Source organism: Poromitra crassiceps (assembly GCF_964638095.1).
Source record: "Poromitra crassiceps genome assembly, chromosome: 6".
In the NCBI taxonomy this organism is placed as follows: Eukaryota; Metazoa; Chordata; class Actinopteri; order Beryciformes; family Melamphaidae; genus Poromitra; species Poromitra crassiceps.
Window position 1 is genome coordinate 27181023 of NC_139627.1, and position 12670 is coordinate 27193692.

The window sequence follows — 12670 nt, forward strand, 5'->3', positions numbered from 1 at the left end:
TCCAGTCAGTGCCCCTGACCAAGGCACTGGCAAAAGAACTGGAGTCGGTCCCTGGGCACTGCACTGCGGCTGCCCACTGCTCCTAGTTCTATGAAGATTCCTAGTAGAGGATGGGTTAAATGCAGAGGGTTTTCCCACAGGACTTAATATAACTGACAGCAAAGGAGCATGAACAGATCTTTGAATATGTGGTACAGCTTTTTTTTTTTAGCTTATTAATATCCAGACACCCCAAGGACAAGCCACAAAGTAATACACTTTATTATAATTTTAATCACACCTGAACTTTTGTCACCATAACAGTGCTGGGGCATTTTTATTTATTTATTTATTTTATTTTATTTTAGATATACATGTTTTTTATCCCAAAATGGGCTTACACCCATGCCCTGTTTAAATGTCAGGAGTAGGGAGGTAGTCTATTAACTCACAACCTGTCAGCTGTGGGTGAAACACCGAGTCAACGCCGTCAACGCTAATTCAAAACTGCAGTGTGTGAGGTGGACGGAGGTAGGAGAGGAGGAGGGGAGATGGCGAGGAGAGGAGAGAAGGAGGGGAGAGAGGGTGTGCACTGTTTATGCTGTTTTCCAAACAAATAAACTTGCTGACAAGTTGTCCTCTTATCTGTCCAGGGGAAGAGAGAGAGAGTGAGCAGATGTATGTTTGAAATCTTCCATGGGATTATGATATGCAAGATTAACAGCAAACTGTGGTGTTTACTCCTCTCCCCTGCAGCTACGCCAGCCAAGACTGATCCATAATAATAATCCCCAGCCAGAGAACAAACAGCATCTGGGCGTGGAGAGGAGGGAGAGGAGGGAGAGGGCGAGTCTCAGCAGGAGGGGGCAGCAGATGGTCACACTGCAGCAGCACTTCTCCAGGTAGCAGTTCCACCACACAGCAACCAGCTCATCTGTAGTTGCTTCTTTTTCTGAGTTTTCATGTGTCAAGGATCATGTAGGAAGTGATAATTAAGCAATAATCTGCAACCTTTTCATATACTAAATGTTTGTTTTGATACTGTTTATTGCCAGTTGATAGAAAACGGATTAATATAGATTGCTTTCAAATGACTTACTGTAACAGACCCTCTTGCAGTCATAGTGGATGTTCACAGTTCTTGGGAAACAGTAGTTATGAACAGTTGATAGCATTTTTGAATGTTCGATAAATTTACTGAACAAGCTGACAGTTAATTTCAGTTTTTTTCTGACTTGGGAATTGATCATTCAGCCTGTGTGGGTGAAGGTTTAATTTTCAGCAAAAGTTTTTCTGATTTCACCATGACCAAAACCTTAAAGCATTGGTTCTCAAAGTGGGGTCTGCAGACCCCCAGGGGTACTGAGGGGGTTCCAGGGGGTCACCAGAAAAAAGGATAATAATTTATTTTCTTCTATACGAGGAATCAGCGTGACGTCACAACAACAAGTCACCACCAAGTCAGCAGTTAACTAGTATGAGTTGTGCCAAACAAATGTTAATATCGTATTATTATATTTTGACATTCTGAGTGAGAGCAGAAGTAGCTCAAGAGTTTGATGTATAATATATGCATGTCGTGTTAAAGTTGTGTGAACTGTCGCAGTTTTTAAAATGTACACCGCACAGCTGGGGCTAGAGTGAGCACTCAAAGCTCCATAGGGTCCCATTGCAGTTTCCACACGTGGAAACTGCGTTCCAAACGTGGTTTGTTTACCAAAATGCTGCTTGGCTGATCCCTCATATAAAGACGTCCAGCGTGTTTGTTTTTTTAGATTTTTTTTTTTTGCATTTTGCCTTTATTCAGATAGGACAGTAGGCAGACAGGAAAGGTGGGTAGAGAGAGAGAGAGAGAGAGAGGGGTTGACATGCGGCAAAGGACCTCGGGGCAGATTCGAACCCGCATCGGCTGTGCGAAGGACCGAGTCTCTGTCATACACATGCTACCATGTGAGCCACCAGGATGCACTAATAATTTATTTTCATTAGAATTCCAACCATAAGTTACACAATGACAGAATTGATGACTATTTTGGTCATGGGTTTCCCTCTTGCAGGCAGGGGCGTTTCTAGGGAGTGGCCAGGGGTGGCACTGGCCACTCCAGGTGCCACCCCACAATCCCGAGGGTGCTGGTATCTGTGGCCGACATTACTGTCACATCACAGTACATCAGAGTTTTTTGCCCAAAGACCAAAAAGCACTGTCTCAAACTAGAGAACCCACCAGTAGCACTCCTCCTCTGCTTTTTACTTACCTGAAAGACCCTGGAAACCAAACATAACTATGCATTTTGAGTTCATCACACCCCAGGAACCCATGTTAATAAGCCACTAGCCAAATTTGAATGATGATGAACATCGCAAAGTATATCAATTTAGGTTTGAAAGTCATGCAGAATCTAAAAAGAATTCTCTGCTCTGCTCTGCTCTGGCTCCCTCTGGGATTGTGTGGGCATGTCTGCATCGAACCAGCCAATGACAGGAGCAACCAGCAAGGAACGCCCACACTCGTATATGGACGAAGGAGCACAGGCAACTCAACACAGGCCTGCTCTGCAGCACTCTTCTGCATTGACTGTAATCTTTCCCCCGAGACCAATAAATGTTGTAAAAATCATCGAAAATGGCTCACCAACAGATACAAAAACACAAGCATATATTGTGTTTAATGTACTTACAAAGATCTGCTGCGCATTAAAAAAAAACACAATGTGTGTCTCCATGGAACTACAGGTTGCTCCCGACTCAGAAGTCCCCTTGTTCTCATGTTAAAATGCCCCACTTTGTAACAGTGATTAAGCATCTTTACAGCCTGGGCCTTAACATGGTTTTGGTCTATATAGCTAATTTAACCTTTTCATAACAACTGTATGGGGTAATCTTTTATATAACTCGCCCATTTGGAGTAAAATAGATGATAGAAAAGTGGGTGCACTGTACTATCAGCTTGCCATGTGAATTTCCACTGGAGCAAACACGAGGCCTGTTTATGTTTAGCATGTTTCAGAAAGTTTCCCCTCTGTCACATTATGTTCTGGTCGATAAGAAGCGAGTGCCAACAACTCAATGACAAACCTCTCAACCCAGCAGCAAACATACCATGCATAGCCCTCATCCATCAAAGGCCTCACACCAAATGCCATGAGTTGAATTGACTTTTACCACGACATCCAACACTTTCATTAACTTGAGAGCCCGGCGCACACAGAGGCTGTCTGTAAAAACTGTCCCGACATAGTTTTATTGGAGTAGGCCTCTCTAAAAACTTGATGTGCAGTGTCAACCCTCTGCGGCGAGAGACTCCCGCACCCTCCGTGTTATATTGATCGACCCCTCAGCGTGTGATAAGGGGGAATAATAACCGCACATTATGTCCAGCCAACTGTTAGGCTGCTGACAGCCCCTCATGCTCCCACTTCGATTCTATCTGCATATGCTCAGCGAGCTGTGAGATTAGGCCCCCGATGATTTGTGTCTGTAAGTTCACTCGCATTTCGCCGCCGCCGAGCTGAAGACGAGATGCTCGAGATGCTGCCGAATATTTAGGAGAATTAGAAAAGATCCCCCCCCCCCGCCCTCCCTGCCACACTTTGAGGAAAGAGGGCAAAGTGATGTAGAATTCGCCTTGTATAGTGAAGCTCAAACATTACTATGACTTGCTAGGAATTGATCATGGTACTTTGGGTAAAAGTGTTAAAATTGCCTTCAGATACACTATCAGTCAAAAGATTGAACACACCTGATTGAATACGCTGTTTTTAATTCTCTTGAAGCCATTTTGACTAAAGGTTTATGCTTAAATGCATGGATTTTTATATATACATATAAATGAGTGAAATTGACCCTACTGCAGTGTACTGTTGTTACTCGGTTCGTTTGGCTGCTTTACTGCCGAATGACCATGGTGCTGCTGCCGCAGTAAAAGTGGGGGCTTTAGGGAAGGGTCTAGACTCTACAATATGCGTTTGAAGGATATATCAGCATGTCAAACTGACTCAGCAGGAAAAACAAGTTAAAAAGATAGACAGGAGATCACAGTGTGGCTGGCTACTGCTGGATAAATTACCACTGAGTTCAACAACTGCATTGTTGCTCATTTCAATTGACCAGATTACCAGTAACACCACTGCCGTGAAGGGGGTTCAATAATTTATCCAGCAGTAGCCGCACTGTGATCTCTTATCTTTATCTTTTTAACCTGTTTTCGCTGCTGTCAGTTTGACATCCTGGATGTACCCTTCAAACACGTAGGTAGTGCAGACCCCCAAAAGCCCCCACCCGGCAGTAAAGTGCCCATATGAACCAAAAGCCCCCACCCGGCAGTAAAGTGCCGTACAAACCAAAAGCCCCCACCCGGCAGTATAAAGTGCCCATACGAACCAAAAGCCCCCACCCGGCAGTATAAAGTGCACATATGAACCAAAAGCCCCCACCCGGCAGTATAAAGTGCCCATACGAACCAAAAGCCCCCACCCGGCAGTAAAGTTCCGTACGAACCGAGTAACAACTGTATCTGAATTTCTTTCCAAAGCCTTTGCCTTTCCATCAAGGCAGAGGGCGGCTACTCTAAATAATCTAAAATGAGATTGTTTTGATTTGTTAACACCTTTTTGGTCACTGCATAATTAAAAAAAATTATTTATTTATTCGTTTTTATGTCTTTGTTGTTATTCTGGAAAATAATAAAAATAAATAAAAATGTGGTGTGTCTAAACCTTTGACTGGTATAATAGCTATCAGAAAATGATAAACTCCAGAGAGAGAGCGCGCACAAAGGTATCGTGATTTATCCAGTGCTGAGTCAGTCAGGCTAATGTTGCAGGGCTATTTGTGACACCAACTTGTTGTGTACAAAAATGTACGTTGCGTATTGCGCATTGGCACTTGTTGGCCTCTTTTTCATCTTGCCAACATTTTGCTTGGGTCTACCTGTTTGCTCCTGTTGCAGATTTTAAAATAGCGTTATTAAAAACAAGCTGTTTAAAAGATTGTGTCATCACTTTGAGCCAGGTGTGCTCTCGTCAAACATGTGACGTTTATGGATTCATTCATAGGCTGTAGGGGGGAAAAAGATAGTTTGAAGCCTTAGCTGCGCTTACCGGCAAAGCGATTAGGCTGATGAGAAAGGACGCAATTAGCAATTTTGTGGGGTGTAACGGAAAAGTAATATAACGAGCAGTGCAATTTGGGAACCCAGAGTCTATCAGTCTGACAACTAATATGACTCTGGGACAGATGATATTTCGCAGTTTCCACTGTAGAGCGGATGTCCTGCCCCTTCCGTCATTGTTTACAGTCCGCAGACATCTCATATGCAGCTATTTATTATTATTATTAGCTGAAATGTCATCTGGACTTACAATCTATCAGCTCCAACTCCATTCTCGCATCAATTGGACTGTAAACAATAACCGCGGCGCACGGAAGTGGAAGTCTTGGCGCAGACATATAGCGGAAACCCCGACATATCGGCCCTCTGTTCCAGAGTCATATTAGTTGTCAGACTGGTAGAATCTGGGTGCCCAGATTGCAAGCAGCGAATGACAGGAGTAATGGCAGGGAGTAATATGTAAAGTAATAATATTACTTTAACAAGTAATACAATATTCAATGTCCAATGAAGGATGACATAACTCTTTCCAGAGAATAAGACTAGGAGCAGAAGAAAGAGAATAAAACTACAGAATAAGACTACAAATATGGTTTCTTCAAGTTTTTGACCTTTACTAGGATTGCAACAACATGCACTTTTGTGATGAAAGTAAAGTGTATCATTCTTCATTCATGTTGCATGTTCCCACATAGAAAATGTTTTCAAAGTGTCTAAATGAATGACACCGATTCAAAGCCAGATGCTAAACACTTTAATCTTTTTTCTTTTTCTTTTTCTTTTTACCTGGAGGAAAATGGCAACATCAACAAAGAATACTATGTTTGGGTCTCTGTGAAGCATAAACAAAAGCTGAAACTAAACAATGAGAGAAATGGCATATCAATTAAAAAGCATTTGAAGTTGAGTTAATGAGCTCAGGGCCAGACGCCGGCTGTCAGAGGGAAGCCGGAGCACTATGAGCAGGAGATGAATGTGTATACTTTGGACATGTGGTATATCTCACCCAAGGCAGTGTAATTAAGGAAAACCACTGATCGTTAATGTTCTGATGAAATAGCCTACTGAAATGCTGGTGATGTGTGCCTTCAACCACTCTGTGTGTGTGTGTGTGTGTGTGTGTGTGTGTGTGTGTGTGTGTGTGTGTGTGTGTGTGTGTGTGTGTGTGTGTGTGTGTGTGTGTGTGTGTGTTTAGAACACATGCATGGAGCATTGTACATCTTATGCCTGTAATGCACTAGAAGACTTTGGAAATCTTAACAGATTATGAAAAGACTGGGGAGTTTACACTACAAGACTGGTTCATTAAGATTCTTTATCACGACTGAAAAAACTGACTGAAATACACTACACAACTGACTCAGACAAGGCAGTATAGACTAGACGACTTTTCACTTTGAAATTCAAACATGTTTGATATAATCTTTGTGGCTCTGACTGGCGTCGGGAGGCACTTGAAGACTTGAAGACTAGAAATCTGGAGGCAGTTTACACTAACAGATTAGAAATCTGTACCATCACACACTAACAGATTTTGCTGCTGACTGGCACAACAACTGCAGACTAGAGTCAACAAAGACAGACTGGGCCCAACTGGAAATCCTGTGTAAAATCGGGGGAAAGTCTTGTACTGTAAACTAGGCATTAGCTATGCAGTTTTTGGCCTCCAAGGGCCTTTAAGTAAGAGATGTGGGTGAAACTCACTGTATGAGTAAAAACATAGAAAATGACCACCGATTCTGTTTTTCAGGTGAACAGGTTCAGATAGTTTCTATTTGATATTGCATTGGCCCATTAGGACTACTGCTTTGTATACACACACACACACACACACACACACACACACACACACACACACACACACACACACACACACACACACACACACACACACACACACACACAAAACAACCTGATATGAAATCTCTACTGAGCGCACTCAGGCAAATAGGGACCCCCACCGCTGCTTTTAAGATAGCATTTCACTTTTCTTTTGCCCTTTTGTTTATTATGCATTGAATGAATCTAGTTTCTCATGAGTGTTTACTTCTCTAGTTGCATTAGCCTATGTGTCTCCAGTTGAATCAAACTGCAGAAGTGCAGCAGAGGGGAGCAGTGATCACAGGTGAAAGCAAAAAGAGGAGAATTTAAGGGATAAAAAACCATGGCATTTGTTTTATGTGTGAAAGTAAAAGCCTTTATTGCTACATTACTACATAATAGCTGTGCAAAGTACAGTAAAGGCATTTTAATTTTTTCACCTACAAAGGGCTTTTGTCTTCTTTAAAACCCTTACCTCCATTCAGCACTGTTTCTTAAATGTTATTTATTGAAACATAAAGCAAGGACACACTCTCTCCTCTCTTACCTTGAGGAGGTAAGGAGTGTTGTAGTGTAAATTAAGCTCTGTATATGAAGGCTTTTAGCATAATATTTTGCTGCTTTGGCGTCCGCATAGTGTAGCAGTGCCTACCAACACGAGGGTCGCAGGTTCCCACCCCCGTGTGTTACCTCCGGCTTGGTTGGGCATCCATACAGGCATGACTGGCTGTGCCTGTGGGTGGGAAGCCGGTATGTGTCCTGGTCGATGCACTAGCGAGAGCACTAGGACAGTGGTTCTCAAATGGGGGTCCGGGGACCCCCAGGGGTCCGTGGCACTTTGCCAGGGGGTCCGCGAAAGGTTTTCAGGAAAATAAAAATAAAAACTTTATTTTTTATTTTTTACAAAAGTTTCATAGTTCAATCGCAATATTTTATTCTTTAAATCTAAAATGGTTCATGGATTACATTCTAATTTAACAAACCTATCAATTTAAAAGTCAAGCACGTTACAGTGGAAACAATTGAGCTAAGCCTAAAATCACAAATCAGAATGAGGGGGTCCCCGGTATATTTTATATCTTGTAAGGGGTCCTTGGCTGAAAAACATTTGAGAAGCTCTGCAGTAGGAGATCGGGCTTCACTGGCTGTGCCGCTTGCATCAAACAGGGAAAAGTAGTTACTGTGGAAGTGACAGGGCAAAATGTCACTGCGTACGGCATTATGGGGAACACAGTCAGTGTCTTTCAAGCATACACAGCTCAGAGGGAAAACAATTTCAAAGCAGAAAGCAAGACCCCTCCGATTTAGTGGAAGCCATCTGAACAAAATGTCAGCTGGAGTATTATGGGTGTTTGAAAATCGTATGATTAATTCAGGAAATGTTATTCATCTCAAGAAAATGTTGAATTTGGATGCGATGTATCAGTAGAGAAGAAAATAACAGAACACAGCTGAGTAATGAGTCATTTATTGGTAAGGCAGTTATAATCTTTGTAGTCTATATTCATAAATCTGTAACACTTTATAATAACTATACACTATTAAGCATTAGTTAAGTATTAGTAAATACTTAATTCATCATTTATAAAGCATTGTTCATACATTACTAAGCATTTGTAAGTAATTCATAAACACAGTTATAAATGTTTTATTCCTGATTAATAAACTGATTTATAATTTATTATTATAGCATTTAATCTAATTTATAAATGCTTTGTAAGGCATAGATAGGCCTCACTTTAGATTAGCTCACACAAAATACTTAACTAACAACTACTAACTACCTTAACTAACAATTACTAACTACCTTAATTACATGGGGCATGACTATTGGGTGGCCAGGGGGTGGCCACCCAATAGCACATTCATAGCGTAACAACTAATCATGCCAAAATTGACATAATACGAACAAACCTATTGGTACATTGTACATACCTTAAATGGTATGGGGGTGTTGATGAGGGTTTTAATGCTAAATGTTAAAATACTCTATAAATGTGGAATAGCCCTTTAACCTAGGAGCCTACAGCAGTTGTTCCATCAGCTTCATACTGTGCCTTCACACCTTTGCATTCAATTAGCAAACTTCATTACTGTATCCACTGGACTGGGAAAATGGTGTTGTACCTGAGTCATTATTAATTCCACCATTCAGTTTTAGCCTCCACCTTGTCAAAAGCTATGACTTACAGTGGTTTCAGAGTAAACTGTTGATTAAGACAACTATTATCCCCCGCTGTTGGAAGATGAATTGAGACGATGAAGAGAAACCCATTCAGTGGATTATATTCTGACCAGTTTGCCTGTTTTCTTTTGAACGCAGCATGGAGGAGACGGTACGAAAGCTACTACAGAACCAGGACTCACTGGAAGGCCCCAGCGTGGATCCACTGGAGCTCATGAAAGCATATAAGGTACAACAGGAGCCAGAGGTGGGGACTCAGTCACATGACTATCTGGAATTATCCTGGTGACTTTGACGTGACTTTGACTTTTAGCCTACTATGATGACTTGAAAAGGTTTCTAGTCTTGACTTGAGCTTTGTTCCACCAAATTAATGCATTTAAAGTCTGTTTTCTGAATTTATGGAATGATTGAATGTAATTATTGAATTTATTGAAGTTGAAACCAACTATAGAAATCAAACTCATGATGCTCTAACCAAGTTTTTATCCTATTAAAACCTATATTGCAATGTAATCTGAAGCTATTTCGTTTTCTTTAAGATATTAAATTGATACTGGACTGTTGATTTGTTCTGACTTTACTTGTAATTGGTGTTCTACATTTAGACTTGTGCCTCAAGACTTGAGACTGATTTGGGACTTGGTCACCTCTGACAGGAAGTAGTAAGAAGTAGTAAGAGTTCATAAAACGTAGTTTTATTTGGTTGCTTAGGGGGATTTTAACACAAAGTGGTGCTTACCCCTTATTTGAATCAGTGGTCTGCAAACTTTGAAGTGAAATACTCAACATAAAGTATTATGGAACCTCCTTTGGAGCACCCATTTTATTTTTTATTTTCCTCTAAGCCAATACTACAGAATTGTGACATATAGGAACAATTGATTATTTTACTGATTCTTTTACTTTGTATTATCCAAATTGCAGAAATATTGCAGGAACAACACTTTAGCAAATCCCCAGAGAAGATTTTGCATTAGATATACTACTATTAATCCCACAGTGGAATTAATTTCAAACTCTTTCTCTCATTATGGCTTCTTATTCCTAGTCACCATTCAAATGTATAATATAGCCTTCTTTGTGAAGATTACAGAACTGGCAGGATTATTGTATTTTCTTGTGTAGTGTATAATGTATCTAGGTATTTATGAGAGAGCGCTTCCCCTTACAGACTGAGTTTGGCGTGGTTTCAAATATATATAATATAACAAATATTTTTTCACGTCAAGAAAAGAGAAGAGAAAATCCAAGGCACTCTCCTAAAGTTTCACTGTTTCTTTTTTCACTCTCCTATTTCATGATGTTAAAATGCAATCATTCTTTGCTTCAAGTTCTGCCTCTCTGATCCTCTCACTGCATTCCAGGACAAACTCCTGGAGGAGATGTGGAAGCAGCAGGGGAGCCTGGAGGGTCCCACTGCCACAGCAGAGGCCGGCGGTGGATCAGCGGAGCGGCTGGGCGCGCCGCAGGCCGCCGGAGGATCGGAGAATTCAAATGACACCACTCCCCTTCTAGAGCGACTCAGAGCCCTGGAGGTATAAAGTCCACTGCATAGTCCACTTCCTACCCCTTCCCATCCCTTCTTTCTTTCTTTTGATCAAGTTTTTTCTGCTTTTTCTCCTATTTTCTCGTCAATTGTACTTGATCAGTTTCTTTCTTGCCCGAGGCAGTTATATTAAGCAGATGACTACGGTGTCTTAGTTCACTCCCAAACCCCATCCCCATTCATCCATGGTTGACTTGATATCCCTGAGTTGTCATGCTGATCAGAAAAAAATTGAAACTCACTTGTTTACTTTATCCCCCCCTAGCTGGGGGCTAGGCCCAATTAAATCCTTAGAAAATCAGAAATACCCTCATAACTCTCAATTATGTTTATGAGTAAATTATTGTCATTATGTCATTCACGAATAGCAGCTGGATCTGTGTTGTTGCCTCATTTGGAAACACATGTAGATGACAAATAAACAAAAACAATTACCATTTTATCGTACGTCTATCCATCTAGGAATATTACAATAAATGAGAGTGCATTTGGTTGGAGAAGACTCTTCGGGGGCAAAGAAACAGCAGCAGAACAGGGACTTGTTCATCTGGGAGGTGATAATTAAAATGCTGACAGGGTAGTTAACATTTGGAGTCAGTGTTCCAGTGAATGTCCCTCTCTTCCACACCTTCCCCACAGAAAGGTAATAGGATGTACCATGTTCTGAGAGGTCTCAGACAGCCATTATTGATCACACTGTTACATCCACTGAGCACATCTTAAAGGGGAAATGCACCCCAAAAACAGAATTCATGTCGCCGCTGCAGCCTTTGGGGGGAATGGGGTGGGATATGCAAGACGGGAAGTGGGTGAAACAACACTGACTTTAATGGCTTGATCACACCAACTCGACTTCAAAGCGGCAACGAAGGTCGACTGTTGAATGATTGCATCGCCTCATGTCGCCTGTGTCGGGGCTAAAAAGTTGCACATGAACACACCGCAAAGACCACAGCCGGCGGTCAATTAGCACGTACGTTCTGCGCCTGCGTGAGACTTAGAATTGCCGATATACAAACCAGATACATGAAACAAAGCAGCATTTTCCTATCATTTTCACATCACTCTTGCTCACCAACATGGTTACATAATATACGTAGCTACTTCTTCGAGAATATGTCTGATAAAAAAGTTGTAAATGACACTGGCGTTGTCAGCCCTTGCGTGCGACATGTTTCTTGATTATAGTAAGAAACAAATCCGATCTCGTACCTGACCACAGAGCGTGTCATGTGCAGACACATCAATGTGACCTGAGCTTGAGATCCGACCTGACATTTCGGATTGCCGAAGAGTGAAGACGCATTGACACCCTCAGGCCTGTGTCTTGATGAGGTGATGATGATTGGGCGCAGCGTCAGATAATGAACAGCATGGATTGTTGCTGAATTACTGAAAATACTGTATAGGCTAGTGATCCATCAAAAGCCTGCTTCACATGATTTCATTGTTATTACAGTGTTATTTTTCTCTGCGTGTCTATTTAAGAATGCAGGCATAACCACTCTGTCATTAGTCGTGATGGCTTAGAGATAAACTGGTGCCTTGAATTACATACATTTCCTTGTCTACTATGGAGACCCTAATGGATAATTCTGAGTATATGTTGCATCTTTCAAGCCATTGCCTCTTCATGGTGGCTGCCTTTATTTTAATCCACGCTTGTAATTAAACTTTAAGGCTCAAGCGGAGGAACATTACAGGTTTTCCATTTACTTTGAAACTACTTTCGAGCCCTTACGGCACACTTGGGGGCCTTCCGTATAATCTACCGTGAACAATTTGCTCCAAGACCCACACAAGTGAGAAAAGTGAGAGGATAATAAGTAAACACAGACAGAGCTGGCTGCTCTCTGACCGAAGAGGAGCACCGACTCGCCTCAACCCAAAAGTCCTTTGCAGAGGAATCTGACAATTAAGACTAATGCACTGTTTGATGAGACGCTCGCTGCAGATCAATCATGCCAACTACTGTAGAAGAAAAGAACTGGGAAGACAGGAGCACTGCCATAATTTGGCACATGGC

The 12670-nt window shown here is 41.6% G+C and overlaps 1 protein-coding gene across 1 annotated transcript in view; it reads left to right on the forward strand.

Annotated features, from left to right (window-relative positions):
* The first annotated feature begins 784 nt into the window (after positions 1 to 784).
* Positions 785 to 12670, forward strand: part of LOC310777823 (nck-associated protein 5-like) — a 62061-nt gene continuing 50175 nt past the window's right edge. Inside the window, exons 1-3 of the mRNA XM_083638176.1 lie at positions 785 to 881; positions 9234 to 9324; positions 10463 to 10633. Coding sequence (XP_083494302.1) covers positions 853 to 881; positions 9234 to 9324; positions 10463 to 10633 — 291 coding nt within the window. The 5' untranslated portion in view covers positions 785 to 852. The remainder of the gene's footprint in view (positions 882 to 9233; positions 9325 to 10462; positions 10634 to 12670) is intronic.